Raw genomic sequence first — 16,224 nt, forward strand, 5'->3', positions numbered from 1 at the left:
ACTAAGGCTAGCTATCTGAGCCCAAACCCGCCTGACCTTGTGTCTGAGCTCAGATGGCTAGTTCAAGCTGCTGCTAGTGCCATAACATCCTCACTGCTATTTTTAGCTCTGTGGCTAGGGTGAGACTCTCCATCTATGCTGGGAGGAATGCTCCCAGCTGCTGTGTAGACATAACCATAGAATTTAAGGCCAGAAGGGATCACCAGATCATATAATCTGACCTCCTGTATATCACAGACCATCAATACCATCGAGCCACCAGACACCCCAAGCCCAAGAACTGAAATTAGACCAAATTATCAGGAGTCTAAACTATTATGTGCCAGAGGCAGAGAATAGGAGGGACCAAGGTGCACCAATGCTTGAGACCCCTGTAATGGACTGTGGTTGGCCTCAAAAGATTATGCCAAAAGTGTTCTCAAGATGATTTTATTTGTTTAATTTATAAGACCACAAGATGCACCTATTTCATCTTTCAGGGCCATTAACATTTAAGAACATGCACAGTCAATATAAATCAAAGGGAAATAAGTAAATAAACCTATAGTCAAATAAAATGAAAAGAAATATCACACACTCCTTAAATGTAACCTCCTTAAGCAAGCTTTCTCTCCCCAAAAGGTATCTTAAAAAGATGAGCCTTGCAGTATATGTCTTGAATATCAATAAATACAGACTATTTTGGACCAAGGAGGAAAAATTCCAAAAGAACGGAGCTCTCACAGAAAATGGCCTTCCAGAAGCCCTCTCTCTCATACTTAGGAATGTAGGAATTGCCATACTAGAACAGACCTATTTTATATTTAGTTCAGTATCCTATCTCTGACAACGTCAAGCACTAGATACATAAGAATAAGATGCAAAAACTGTGAAAACTTTGACCTAACCTCTAATAGTTACTAGAGATTGCTTTAAACCCAGAGACATGATTTTGGTTTTATATCCCTTCCAATATTCTTTGTTAGTCTTTATTATTATAACTGAATATTCTAGTTATCCACATAAATGTCAAAGCTTTCTTTAAATCTTTCGGAGTTCTAGGCCTTGTGGCAATGAGTTCCATGGTCTAATTTTACAAGATGAAATTCAGTAAAGACAAGTGTAAAGTACTACACTTAGGAAGGAAAAACCAAATTCCCAAATAGAAAATGGGAAATAAGTGACTAGTCAGTGATACTGCTAAAAGGGATCTGGAGGTTGGAGTGGAACACAAATTGAATATGAATCAGCAGTGTGGAGCTGACAAATATACTGCGTATACTAACAGGAGTGTCATGTGGAAGACATGAGATTGTTCTGCTCTACGTTGTGCTGGTGAGGCCTCAGCTGGCATATTGTCCAATTTTAGATGCCACACTTAAAGATGTAGATGAATTGGAGAGTGTCCGGAGGATAGCTACAAAAATGATACAAAGTTTAGAAAACCTAACCTATGAGTAAAGATTTAAAAAAAAAAGTGTATGTTTAGCCTTGAGAAAAGAATACTGAGGGTGGGGGTAACTTGATGGCAGTCTTCAATTACATTGAGGGCTGTTTTGAAAAGGATGGTGATCAATTGTTCTGTATGTTCATGAAGCATAGGACAAGAAATAATGGGCTTAATCTGCAGCAAGGGAGATTTAGATTAGATATTAGGAAAAACTTTCTAATTATGGCTACATCTGTACTTGCACACATACTCAGGTACACTTCCACGTGTACCCCATACCTGTACTGAGTGTCCACGTATGCTGTACATGTGTATACCACCATCCACACGGCCGGTGTTTGGTATGTGATGTTAGCACTACCATTTCAGGGGCATATCCCAGGTTTCTGTGCATCAAAGGAGAAGCTCTAGGAACTGCCTTGCTATTTGGTATTGGTGCTGTCCTCCACCTTCATATATTTGCCGATGGCAAGTTCTTGTTCACCTCTCCCTTCTGCCAAACTAGGTGGAAGATATGAAGCAAGTGAATGATGTGGTTCTGCTCCTGCTCTGTCTTGGGGACATAGTTTTCTCCAGTGCAATAGGCAATGTGACGGGGCAAGGCCAGATGGCTATAGAAAAGTAGTGGGAGATAGATATATTAGCTCCAGGCTAAACAAATCCCAGGTACCGGGATAAGTGAAATGTTGTCACTGGAGCTGCTGCTCCAGGTCAATTAAGACACCTGGGGCCAATTAAGAACTTTCCAGAAGGCAGGGAGAAGGCTAGGTTGATTGGGACACCTGAAGCCAATCAGGGGCTGGCTGAAACTAGTTAAAAGCCTCCCAGTTAGTCAGGTGGGTGTGCATGTCAGGAGGTGTGGAAGGAAGTTGTGCTGTTGGAGAGACTGAGTAGTACACACCATATCAGGCACAAGGAAGGAGGCCCTGAGGTAAGAGTGAAGTGGAGCTTGAGGAAGTGAGGGCTGCTGTGGGGGAAGTAGCCCAGGGAATTGTACATGTTATGTTTCTAAAAGGTCAGCTACCATAGCTGATACTATTAGGGTCCCTAGGCTGGAGCCCAGAGTAGAGGGTGGGCCCGGGCTCCCCCCCCCTTTGACCCCTGATTAATCACCTGAGACTGGGAACAACAGAGACTGTGCAAGGAAGGATAACTTCTCCTCACTTCCCTCGCTGGCTTATGATGAAAATGGCTCAGTAGACTGTGACCCTTGTCTCTAGAGAGAGAGGGTCACAGTGAGCCTCTGAGGCTATCAAAATCCGCCAGGAAACACAGGACCCACGGAGGCAAGGACAGAGCTTCGTCACAGCAATCAGTGAGAGATACTGGATGGAATTGTGCTAGAACTTTTTGAAAAGCCAAAGACAGCTGACCAAGCAGGTGACTGACAATCCACTATGGTCCCATGGAACAGATATAGTGTCTGCTGCTCTTGCCATGGTATGCCCATGGGTAGACTGCCGCTACTGGTCCAGGAGAATGAGCACGATGTGGTAAGATCACGTGGTTTTGGAAACCTGGGATTAGGAGCAGTGGGTTCAGAACTTCCGAACGAGGAAGCAGACCTTGATGGAGATGTGAGAGAGCTTGCTCCATCCCTTCAGTGCCAGAGCACTTGATTTTGGAAATCCATACCAATACAGAAGTACATGGCTTTTGCCTTGTGGAACCTGGCAACACCAGCTGGCTTCTGGTCAGTTGCAAACCAATATGGGTTTGGGAAGTCTACTGTCAGGGTCATGGTTGTACATATTTGTGAGACAAATAGTACTGTCATCTACCCATGAGTAGTTGCCATAATCCAAGTACTGGACATTATAGCTGGATTTCAGAGAACAGGGTTTCCGAACTCTGCAAGGGCCACTGATGGCATCCATATCCCAATACTTTGCCCACCAAAAGAAGCGAGTGAGTATGTGAGCCGAAAAGATTACTACTCAATCATTCTTCAGGGCTTAGTGGACCACAGAGTTCATGAACACTGTTGGAAACACAGTAAAGATTCATGACACCAGGGTGCTGAGGAGACTGGGATTGGACTTTGGGGGAAGAAGGGACTTCATTCCCTAGAAACTAAGCAGTACTCTACAGTGGATTTGTGCCAACAGTTATTTTGGAAGACCCTGCCTACCCACTCTTAGCTTGGCTCATGAAACCATACCCCTGACATCAATGACTCTGGAAAAAGGGAATTCAACTACAAATTGCACAGATAGCAAATGGTCATGAAGTTCAAGTCTGGGTGGCTGAAAGTTCGATGATGCTTACACACCAATCTGGATGCCAGTGTGGCCAATGCTGTTCTCATAATTGTGGCCTGCTGTGCCCTTCACAGCGTATGTGAGAGTAAAGGCGGGTACTTCCATATAGTGTGGGCACAAGAGAGGACTTGTTTGCAAAGCGTTTAGACAGCCAGATCCCGCCTGCTTGCATGGTGGTCCTGGTTCTGGGAGGGCAAGAAAAATCTGGGATACCTGATTTGCATGCATTCTGGAACAGTGGGATGCAGTGCGTGACTTCTGCATTTTTGAGGGACAATATCACACCCTATGCAGCTGCTGGAGTTGCACAGGAGTGACCATAGGCACATATTTGGGTGTGAATGTACCTTTGTCGAGGATGGTCCATCAATGGCTATTGTCCAAGATGGTCAGGGATGCAATTGCATGCTCTGGGTGTCCCTACACCTCTGACTGCCAGAAGCTGGGACTGGATAATAGGATGGAAGATTTGATAAATTGCTCTGTTTATTTCCTCTGAAGCATCTGGCACCAGGCACTTTCAGAAGACAGGATACTGAGCTTGATGGACCAGTGGTCTGACTCAGTATGGCAGTTCTTATGTTTGTGAGGGTTTTGTTCCCTGTAATTGTGTAATTAGCCATTCATTTCTGTAACTATTGACTCTTTATGGATAGTTGTGGCAGGGCACCTCCACAGCATTAACACTATGAAGCTTGAGTTTTTGCTGTGGAGTGTGTTTACTCAGTTCTATTGCCATCATTATAAAATGCTTTGATGTTAATGTTAACATCTCTTTTGAAGACTATATTAAGGGGAGCACTCAGTCAGTTTCAAAGACCTTCAAAACAATTCTTTAAGGATTTGGGAGGGGCTTCAGAAATTCTTTTAGCATTTGACTGAGTGCAGAGATAACAGCACTTGTCAGCTATTACGCATGAGTACACCCAAGGTTGAAAACTGGCCTTGATTTCCTGAGAGTGGGGGAAGAGGGTCATTTCGTCACTGTTCATTGTCTGTTGGCTTTATTGTCACTTTAATTGTGTTTCCTCCTTCTTCTATATATGAACCAAGCAATAAAGAAGTTTACTTAACCTGTTTTGTGTCTTCTGTTAAAACTATTAGTGTGTTCTGGGCACAACTTTTGCTATCCCTCTAGTGTATTCTTTGGAATTCTTATATTTACGGAACTGTGGTGGCGGCGGTGAAGTGGTCATGGGAGGGACAAAGAATTCTTTGCAGTCTAATGGCACCACTGAGTAACACAAATCAAAACTGTACTATGAATCATGGGGCCCTATCTTGAACCTGAATAAAAAGTTCCCATTCGTCAAGAAGGAGGATCCACGCATAAGAATGGTCATACTGGGTCAGACCAAAGGTCCATCCAGCCCAGTATCCTGTCTACTGACAGTGGCCAATGCCAGGTGCCCCATAGGGAGTGAACCTAACAGTAATAATAATAATAATAATAATTAATAATAATCCTGCCATCCATCTCCACCCTCTGACAAACAGAGGCTAGGGACACCATTCCTTACCCATCCTGGTAATAGCTATTAATGGACTTAACCTCCATGAATTTAGCCAGTTCTCTTTTAAACCCTGTTATAGTCCTAGCCTTCACAACCTCCTCAGGCAAGGAGTTCCACAGGTTGACTGTGCACTGAGGGAAGAAGAACTTCCTTTTATTTGTTTAAAACCTGCTACCCATTAATTTCATTTGGTTGTCCCTAGTTCTTATATTACGGGAACAAGTAAATAACTTTTCCTTATTCACTTTCTCCACACCACTCATGATTTTATATACCACTATCATATCCCCCCTTAGTCTCCTCTTGTCCAAGCTGAAAAGTCCTAGTCTCTTTAATCTCTCCTCATATGGGACCCGTACCCCAATCATTCTCGTTGCCCTTTTCTGAACCTTTTCTAATGCCAGTATATCTTTTTTGAGATGAGGGGACCACATCTGTTCGCAGTATTCAAGATGTGGGCGTACCATGGATTTATATAAGGGCAATAAGACATTCTCTATCTTATTCTCTATCCCTTTTTAAATGATTCCTAACATCCAGTTTGCTTTTTTGACTGCCACTTGCACACTACATGGACGTCTTCAGAGAACTATCCACGATGACTTCAAGATCTTTTTCCTGATTAGTTGTAGCTAAATTAGCCCCCATCATATTGTTTATATAGTTGGGGTTATTTTTTCCAATGTGCATTAGTTTACATTTATCCACATTAAATTTCATTTGCCATTTTTGTTGCCCAATCACTTAGTTTTGTGAGATCTTTTTGAAGTTCTTCACAGTCTGCTTTGATCTTAACTATCCTGGGCAGTTGAGTATCATCTGCAAACTTTGCCACCTTACTGTTTACCCCTTTCTCCAGATCATTTATGAATAAGTTGAATAGGATTGGTCCTAGAACTGACCCTTGGGGAACATCACTAGTTACCCCACTCTATTCTGAAAATTTACTATTTATTCCTACCCTCTGTTCCCTGTCTTTTAACCAGTTCTTAATCCATGAAAGGATCTTCCCTCTTATCCCATGACAACTTAATTTACAAGCCTTTGGTGAGGGACCTTGAAATCTAAGTACACTATGTCCACTGGATCCCCCTTGTCCACATGTTTGTTGACCCCTCAAAGAACTCTAATAGATTAGTAAGACATGATCTCCCTTTACAGAAACATGTTGACTTTTGCGCAAAAATTTATGTTCCTCTATATGTCTATTTTATTCTTTACCATTGTTTCAACTAATTTGCCCGTTACTGACATAAGACTTACCGGTCTATAATTGCCAGGATCCCCTCTAGAGCCCTTTATAATATTGGCATTACATTATCTATCGTCCAGTCATTGGGTACAGTAGCTGATTTAAAGAACAGGTTACAAACCATAGTTAATAGTTCCACAATTTCACATTTGAGTTCTTTTAGAACTCTTGGGTGAATGCCATTTGGTCCCAGTGAGTTGTTACTATTAAGTTTCTCGGTTAATTCCCAAACCTCCTCTAGTGATACTTCAATCTGTGACAATTCCTCAGATTTGTCACCTACAAAAGCTGGCTCAGGTTTAGGAATCTCCCTAACATCGTCAGCCGTGAAGACTGAAGCAAAGAGTTCATTTATTCTCTCTGCAATCACTTTATCGTCTTTAAGTGCTCCTTTTGTTTCTCGATCGTCCAGGGGCCCTACTGGTTGTTTAGCAGGCTTCCTGCTTCTGATGTACTTAAAAAACATTTTGTTATTACCTTTTGAGTTTTTGGCGAGCTGTTCTTCCAACTCCTTTTTGGCTTTTCTTACTACATTTTTACATTTAATTTGGCAGTGTTTATGTTCCTTTCTATTTACCTCACTAGGATTTGACTTCCACTTTTTAAAAGATGCCTTTTTATGTCTCACTGTTTCTTTTACATGGTTGTTAAGCCACGGTGACTCTTTTTTAGTTCTTTTACTGTGTTTTTTAATTTGGGGTATACATTTAAGTTGAGCCTCTATTATGGTGTTTTTGAAAAGTGTCCATGCAGCTTGCAGGGATTTCACTCTAATCACTGTACCTTTTAATTTCTGTTTAACTAACCACCTCATTTTTGCATAGTTCCCCTTTCTGAAATTAAATGCCACAGTGGTGGGCTGTTGAGGTGTTCTTCCCACCACAGGAATGTTAAATGTTGTTATATTATGGTCACTATTTCCAAGCAGTCCTGTTATAATTACCTCTTGGACCAGATCCTGCGCTCCACTCAGGACTAGATCAAGTGTTGCCTCTCCCCTTGTGGGTTCCTGTACCAGCTGCTCCAAAAAGCAGTCATTTAAAGTATTGAGAAATTTGGTCTCTACATTTTGTCCTGAGGTGTAATGTACCCGGTCAATATGGGGATAATTGAAATCCCCCACTATTATTGAGTTTTTTATTTTGATAGCCTCTCTAATCTCCCTTAGCATTTCATCGTCACTATCACTGTCCTGGTCAGGTGGTTGATAATAGATCCCTACTGTTATATTCTTATTAGAGCATGGAATTACTATCCATAGAGATTCTTTGGAACATGTGGATTCATTTAAGATTTTTTTCATTTGATTCTACATTTTCTTTCACATATAGTGTCACTCCTTCCCCTCCCTCGCCCCCCCCCCCCACGACCTGTTCCGTCCTTCTGATATATTTTGTACCCCGGAATGATTGTGTCCAATTGATTGTCCTCACTCCACCAGGTTTCTGTGATGCCTATTATATCAATATCCTCCTTTAGCACAAGGCACTCTAGTTCACCCATCTTATTATTTAGACTAAGAAAACTGTAACCTTTATTAAAAGCGACACATGAAATGTAAAAGTGAAACTTTTTTTTTTTTAAAGGAACTGCACGTGAAATCACAAGTGGTCTGGCTTCCTGAGCACCATGCGTGCTACTGTCTCTAAACCCATCTCATTGCCTTTCTCCTTCCCCTTCCCAACAAGTGGGGGAACAGCTGTGGAAAATTGTCTGGAGTAGACAACCAGGGACATCTCCTGTGCAGGGTTTGGGGCATCTGGGTTTCAGGGATTGCTGGGCTTCAGGGATTGCTTGTTTCTGGGCTTCAGGGATTGCTTCAGGTAACGGTTTGTTGTTCCCCTCCTGCATGTTCAAGGGATTTCCTTGTTAGGGATTTAAGATAGTAGTGGAGGGTGTTGTGTTGGGAGTCCTGCAGGCTCCTCCCAGTCACTTGGGGGGTGTTGGTCCTCTGCTTCAGTAGCACCCTGGGCAGCAGCTAGAAGAGGAGAAGGAGTAGCAGAGGTGAAGTCCCAGAAAGTAGCAATAGTCACAGCAGCAGGTGGGCCCCAAATTTGTTTGGCCATCAGTTGTATTAGTGACTGCATCGGCATGCTTCCATTCTCTTTGGGCAAGCTCCTGTTCCCTTTAAGCCTTCTCCTCTTTCCTTTGGGCATGCTCCCTTTCCTTGTGGCATGGATTCCGTGTCCTCTTGCTGAAGAACCTGACCCTCCCATGCCAGGAGAAACTCAAATGGCTCCTGGTCCCTCCTGTCCATGCAATGAGCATGTACTCTAGAGCAGTGGTTCTCAAAGCCAGGCCGCTGCTTGTTTAGGGAAACCCCCTGGCGGGCCGGGCTGGTTTGTTTACCTGCCGCGTCTGCAGGTTCAGCCAATCGCTGAATTGGGCCAATCGCCCAATTGGGCCTGCGGGAAGGGCGGCCAGCATGTCCCTCGGCCCATGCCGCTTTCTGCAGCCCCCATTAGCCTGGAGCGGCTAACCGTGGCCAGTGGGAGCATGCTGCCCCAGTTATTGGGGCAGCATGTCCGGGTCTTCGGCGGCAATTCGGCGGCGAGTCCTTCATTCCCTCCCTTCCACTTCACCAGCAGCTCAATCGGGATTTTTTTTTTCCCCGCCACTTGGGACAGCAAAAAAGCTGGAGCCGGCCCAGCTTACAGGATTGGGAAGACAATTTGACAGGAAAGTGATGATATTCTAAGCCTGCAGATGGAGCTTCCATGGAACAGGAGAAGCAAATCCCTCCCCCCCACATTCCCGCCTCCCCCCACAGCATCAGAATTTTCAATCCCGGTGTCCAGCGAACAGTGGTGAAAGGCTTAGGGAAAGAAAGACACATACCACAACTTCTTTTTGTTCCTTGAAGCTTCCAATCAACACTGCAAGCCACTCAGCTGTCCACTGCAAAAGGACATGGCGTTGTGTTAGTGCTATCTCTAGATTGCATCTCTCACCCACCCACATTTCTCCTGGCTTCTGTATCATTGCAACAGTTTAAAAAAATAAAAAAGTAATCTTCAAAGAGAGTGAGGACTGCTGTGATGTTCCTCAGACAACCAAAGGATTCCCTTTCCCTTCCTGTACCTAACACACGTGCATCTTTATGCCGCGTGGCTCCCAGTTGTAAGGTGACAGTAAGACTGAGGTGGGGCAGGGTTAACTCAGGTAAATCACTTAAACTCTTTTATAATCTTCAAAGGAGCCAAAGACAGCTGTAACTTTGGACAACCATCAGGTTTCTACAACTGTCCTATCCTCAACTGGGCTCTTTCCAAACCTGCCCTCTCCCTTTTCCCTGGTCCACAGGGCCCCAGGACTATCACTGACAGCATGCTGGCTGAGAAATGTACAGGCACAAGGGTAGTTTAAAAGTCTTTTTTATAGCCTCTGCCAATATGTAATAGTGGTTAATACAAATTCAATAAAATCATTGCTTTATAGCTGCCTCTGGCTTGGGAACCATTTTGGGGTGATGCAGAGCCAGGCGCTGGGCTTAAAATCAGGTATATCGCATTAGAGCAAGAGGGGATATTGGCAGGGATAATGGGGGGGTCTTCTGTAATTTACCAGTCTTGGGTGCTCATTCCTGCCATGCCTCGGGATCCTCCTCAGGCTAATTGGGGGGCTTGCTCAACTGGCTTCTCTGGGTAGAGGTGCAAAATGACATGCTCCTCTTCGTCTGGGTTTTTCAGGTATTCCTTCATGGTCCCTTGCTGCCTCCTTGCCTTGCCCTGGCCCTCATCAGCATCCTGTCAGATGAGGTTGGCAGGGTTGAAGAGGGGATTGATCCACTTCAGGCTGTGTACTGTGAGCCCTGGAGAGCACCCTGTCCAGTTCATCATAGAAAAGGCACGTATGATGATCCCATCTGGAGTGAATGTTGGAGTCTTTTTGCTCTGCGGTACGGGAGCCTCAGGTGCTTCATGTGTTCCTAGCATTGGGCTGGAGTACAGAGAATGACCACTTTCTCCAGCCTCTTTAACATTTCCTGGTACAGGAGAAGTTGTAGAGGATGGTATTCTCTGACCACACATGTATCAAGACTGCTGTGTGCTTGGTAGAGCAAGTGGCTGCTCTCCAAACATTATCCAAACATGGTCACCTTGTACTGATCAAAGGAGTGCAGTGAAAAATCATTCTCAAGTGGTCAGCACAACTTGCTACTAGTGGTGACAACAGGGCAACAGGGACCTTTTATAGATGTGGGTAAAGGTTAGGCAGAAAAAGGTTCACTGCATTGTGGGAATGGGGCTGGAGGACCACTGACAATTTTTCTTCTTTGAGTGCTTGTTCATGTCCATTGCATTGTAGGTGTGTGAGCTCGCCACATGCACTGGTACCGGAAGTTTTTCCCTCAGTGGTATCCATAGGGGACCAGCTCAGGTGCCCTCTGTAGTGGCGCACATATGCACCGGTATAAGGAACACCAGCAACTCCCCCTCCCTCAGTTCCTTCTTACCACAAGTGATAGTGCTGGAATGTCTCCTTGCCTTGGCAAGCTTACTCCTCTCAACGGTGCCTAGTTGTGAACTTTTTGTATATAGTTGTTAAAAACTTTGTTGTTAAAAAGTTTTATAGTTCCCTTAGTGTAGAGTTAGTGATAGTTTGTTAGTCCCAAATGAGACTTAGCCTAGGGACGGGCATACCCCAGTGACTGTTGCAAGAAGCCGATGCTAGTCAGTGAACACCATAGAAGCTGTCTGAAGTGTTTAGGGGAAATCCACATTAGCGACAAGAGTTGCATCTGCAAGATCTTCTTCTGCAGACCAAAAAGGAATCGGACATTAGTCTCCAAGTACTACTTATGGAGTCGGCCCTTGCACCAGCCTCAGAGCTGACCAGATCGGACAATGCTTCTAGCACCATGGCTCAGTGTGGAGTGCGCTGCTGACACCACCCTGGCATGGCCTTGCCAGCATTGGTTCGGCACGCTCATGGACCTGGCAGTGGCAGCCCCATGGCCACTTCCCAGCTCCCCAGACCTACTCTTGCGGGGTTACGGTCAGCCCCTGCATCCAAACCTTGCCTCTCTTCACCTCACAGCTTGGATGCTGGGTGGCTGAATCCAGAGGAACAGGCTTGCTCTAGTCAGGTATAGCAGGTTCTCTTGGAAAGCAGAAAGCCCTCCACTAGAGTGATTTACCTGGCAAAATGGAAGTGTTTCTCCTGCTGGGTGTCAGAGTGCAACATCTCTCTGACCCAGTCGTCTCTGCAGTCCGTCCTGGATTACCTGTTCTACATAAAGCACCAGGGCCTCGACTTCTCTTCGATCAAGGAGCACCTGGTAGCCATACCGGCCTTCCATCCTCACATCCAGGGTAAATCGGTATTCTCGCATGAGATGTCAATCAGGTTCCTGAAGGGCCTTGAAAGGCTCTTTCCACCAATCTGGGACCAGGTTCCCATGACCTTAACCTTGTCCTCTCCAGGCTCACGGGGTGCGCCATGGTTTCTGGTTCCCTTTCCGACCTGTTATGGAAGCTTGCATTCCTTGTAGCGCTTACCTCGGCAAGGCGTGTCTCCAAGATTAAAGCCCTCATGTCAGAACCCCCATACATGGTACTTTACAAAGACGAGGTCCAGCTGCGGCCCCATCCAGCTTTTCTGCTTAAGGTAGTGTCTCACTTCTATGTCAACCAGGATATCTTCCTCTCAGCGTTCTGTCTGAAGCCTCATTCGACCAAAGAGGAGAGGTGGCTGCACACTCTGGATGTCAAGCATATGCTGTCATTCTACCTGGAGTACACCAAGCCCTTCTGCAGATCGACCCAGCTCTTTTTCGTGATAGCTGACAGGATGAAGGGCCTTCCGGTGTCCTCTCAGAGAATTTCAAATTGGATTACCACCTGCATCCATACTTGTTACGAGTTGGCTCTGTCTGTGCCTCCACTGATTGTGAAGGCCCAATTGTCTAGGGCGCAGGCATCTTCGGGTGCCTTCCTGGTGCATGTCTCTATCCAGGATATATGCAGGGCCATGATGTGGTCTTCACTACGCACATTCACGATGCATTATGCCATCACTCAGCAGGCCAGGAATTATGCTGGCTTCAGCAGAGCTGCATTGCAATCAACACATCCATGAACTCCTACCCGCTTCCAGTGGTACTGCTTGGGAATCACCTACAATGGAATGGACATAAGCAAGTATTCGAAGAAGAAAAGACAGTTACCTTTTCGTAACCACAGGTTTCAGAGTAGCAGCCGTGTTAGTCTGTATTCGCAAAAAGAAAGAGTACTTGTGGCACCTTAGAGACTAACAAATTTATTAGAGCATAAGCTTTTGTGAGCTACAGCTCACTTCATCGGATGCATTCCGATGAAGTGAGTTGTAGCTCACAAAATCTTATGCTCTAATAAATTTGTTAGTCTCTAAGGTGCCACAAGTACTCCTTTTCTTTTCGTAACCATTATTCTTCGAGATGTGGTGTTCATGTCCATTCCATGACCCACCCTCCTTCCCCACTGTCAGAGTTTCTGGCAAGAATGAACTGAGGGGGTGGGGAGCTGGTGGTGCCCCTTATACTGGTGCATACACGCACCACTCCAGAGGGCGCCAGTGCTCATCCCCTATGGATACCACTGAGGTAAAAACTTCTGGCACCAGTGCATGTGACGAGCACACTCACCTACAATGGAATGGACATAAGCAACACATCTAGAAGAACAACAGTTACAAAAAGTTAACTCTCTTTTCTCCCTCCTCCTTGTAACAACCTTTTATGTACTTGAAAACTATTATCATATCCCCTCTCAGTCTTCTCTTCTCCAGACTAAACAAATCCAGTTTTTTCAATCTTCCCTCAAAGGTACTGTTTTCTAGACCTTTAATAATTGTGTAGCTCTTCTTTGGACTTTCTCCAATTTGTCCACATCTTTCCTGAAATGTGGCACCCAGAACTGGACACAATACTCCAGTTGAGGCCTAATTAGTGTGGAGTAGAGTGGAAAAATTACTTTGTGTCTTGCTTATAACACTCCTGCTAATACATCCCCAAATGATGTTTTCTCCCCCCCCAACAGTGTTGTACTATTGACTCATATTTATCTTGTGATACACTATGACCCCCAGATCCTTTCTGCAGTACTCCTTCCTAGGCACTCATTTCCAATTTTGTATGTGTGCAACTGATGGATTGTTCCTTCCTAAGTGGAGTACTTTGCATTTGTCCTTATTTAATTTCATCCTATTTACTTCAGACCATTTCTCCAGTTTGTCCAGATCATTTTGAATTTTAATGCTATCGTCCAAAGCATTTGCAACTCCTCCCAGTTTGGTATCATCCACAGATTTTAAGTGTACTCTCTATGCTATTATCTGTGCATATAAATGTCTCGGCATGAATATGAACTTACATTACAATGAGTATTTCTCTTTATATATCACTTAGAAGAATGAGACACATGCTCATCATTAGCATAATTGTATTTCTCCCAGGAAGACTACATGTTTATGGGCCAGACTGTGATCCTTATTCACACAGAGTAGTAGTTCACTCCACATTCGGTCCCATTTACTTAATAGTATTACTTGTGGATTCACGTAGTACTCATGGTGAATAACAGTATCTCACTCTGGCCCAATTTCATAATTAAAATAAGTTTATACTGAAAAGATTTTGTGTTCTGCCTTACAGGTTCAAGGCTTGTGGAAACTCTTTTGCACTTTGGAGCTTCCCTTGATAAAAATTTTGGCAGGTAAGAAAATGTGAGTAAAATATAAGATTGTTCAACAATTTTTTCAGACAGCATTTTCTAGTATGATTTATAATGCTTAATAGATAAATAGAACATTACACCTTTAAAGTGCTATATAATAATCATATCATCCTTACAACACTTCTCTAATGCTATTTTCCTCATTTTACAGATGGAGAAACAGAGCTTACGATCAAACAGTCAAATTTGGGTGCCTAAAGATAGGCACTTAAATCCATATTTAGGTACCTAGAAAAGCGTACCTCTGAAAATCAAGCCATTTTTGTAGGTACTTAAATATGGACATATGTGCCTAATTCTGAACTTTGCACCCAAGTTTAAAAAATTTGTCCTTTGTGACTTACTCAGAGTCACATTGCAAGTCAGTGGCAAAACTGGGAGTAGAACCCAGGAATTTCTGGTTCCCAAGGTGGTGGTTAGTCCATTACACAACACTATTTTTTAATATTATGGTTTGAATATAGAATTGATGCCTCTAAGGTTTTTTCAAAATTGTATTTTTTCTCAGTTATATACTTGTATTTACAGTGATGGAAACCCATAAAATACATGTGAATAAAGAAGAACTAAAAAGAACATCAGAGATTCTAGGGGTAAACTATTGTATTTCCTTTTTTGAAATTGTGCTACATATAGGAGGATCTGGATGACCTTGTAAACTGGAGTAATAGTAATAGGATGAAATTTAATAGTGAGAAATGTAAGGTTACGCATTTAGGGATTAATAACAAGAATTTTAGTTATAAGTTGGGGGCGTATCAATTAGAAGTAACGGAAGAGGAGAAGGACCTTGGAATATTGGTTGATCATAGGATGACTATGAGCTGCCAATGTGATATGGCTGTGAAAAAAGCTAATGCGGTTTTAGGATGCATCAGGAGAGGCATTTCCAGTAGGGATAAGGAGGTTTTAGTACCATTATACAAGGCACTGGTGAGACCTCACCTAGAATACTGTGTGCAGTTCTGGTCTCCCATGTTTAAAAAGGATGAATTCAAACTGGAGCAGGTACAGAGAAGGGCTACTAGGATGATCCGAGGAATGGAAAACTTGTCTTATGAAAGGAGACTTAAGGAGCTTGGCTTGTTTAGCCTAACTAAAAGAAGGTTGAGGGGAGATATGATTGCTCTCTATAAATATATCAGAGGGATAAATACAGGAGAGGGAGAGGAATTATATCAGCTCAGCACCAATGTGGACACAAGAACAAATGGGTATAAACTGGCCACCAGGAAGTTTTAGACTTGAAATCAGACGAAGGTTTTTAACCGTCAGAGGAGTGAAGTTTTGGAATAGCCTTCCAAGGGAAGCAGTGGAGGCAAAAGATCTATCTGGTTTTAAGATTCTACTCGATAAGTTTATGGAGGAGATGGTATGATGGGATAATGGGATTTTGGTAAGTAATTGATCTTTAAATATTTGGGGTAAATAGGACTAATCCCCTGAGATGGGATATTAGATGGATGGGATCTGAGTTACCCAGGAAAGAATTTTCTGTAGTATCTGGCTGGTGAATCTTGCCCATATGCTCAGGGTTTAGTTGATTGCCAGATTTGGGGTGGGGAAGGAATTTTCCTCCAGGGCAGATTGGAGAGGCCCTGGAGGTTTTTTGCCTTCCTCTGTAGCATGGGGCATGGTTGACTTGAGGGAGGCTTCTCTGCTCCTTGAAGTCTTTAAACCATGATTTGAGGACTTCAATAGCTCAGACATAGGTGAGGTTTTTCGTAGGAGTGGGTGGGTGAGATTCTGTGGCCTGCGCTGTGCAGGAGGTCGGACTAGATGATCAGAATGGTCCCTTCTGACCTTAGTATCTATGATTCTATGAATCTATAGTGTAAGGACCCCCCATTGACTGGGAGAGGACAAGATTATACTTAGAAAATTATTTTAACATTCATTTCCATTTTGACTTTGTAATATGTTCTACAATTAACAATCTTGTAGCCTGTAGGCTTTTGTTTTATGAAAGTTCAAATATAGGTGTGGGTCCTCTGATATATTGTAGCTAATGATGAGTTAACTTAAAGTTGGGATAACTTTAAATTTATTTATA

At 43.6% G+C, this 16,224-nt stretch overlaps 1 protein-coding gene across 1 annotated transcript in view; it reads left to right on the forward strand.

The window, feature by feature from the left end:
- Nucleotides 1-16,224, forward strand: part of POLN (DNA polymerase nu) — a 212,055-nt gene that overhangs the window by 57,307 nt on the left and 138,524 nt on the right. The window contains exons 9-10 of the mRNA XM_043513854.1: nucleotides 14,090-14,150; nucleotides 14,700-14,764. Of these exons, the coding sequence (XP_043369789.1) occupies nucleotides 14,090-14,150; nucleotides 14,700-14,764 (126 nt within the window). The remainder of the gene's footprint in view (nucleotides 1-14,089; nucleotides 14,151-14,699; nucleotides 14,765-16,224) is intronic.

This window comes from Dermochelys coriacea, chromosome 4 (assembly GCF_009764565.3).
Source record: "Dermochelys coriacea isolate rDerCor1 chromosome 4, rDerCor1.pri.v4, whole genome shotgun sequence".
NCBI lineage: Eukaryota > Metazoa > Chordata > Testudines > Dermochelyidae > Dermochelys > Dermochelys coriacea.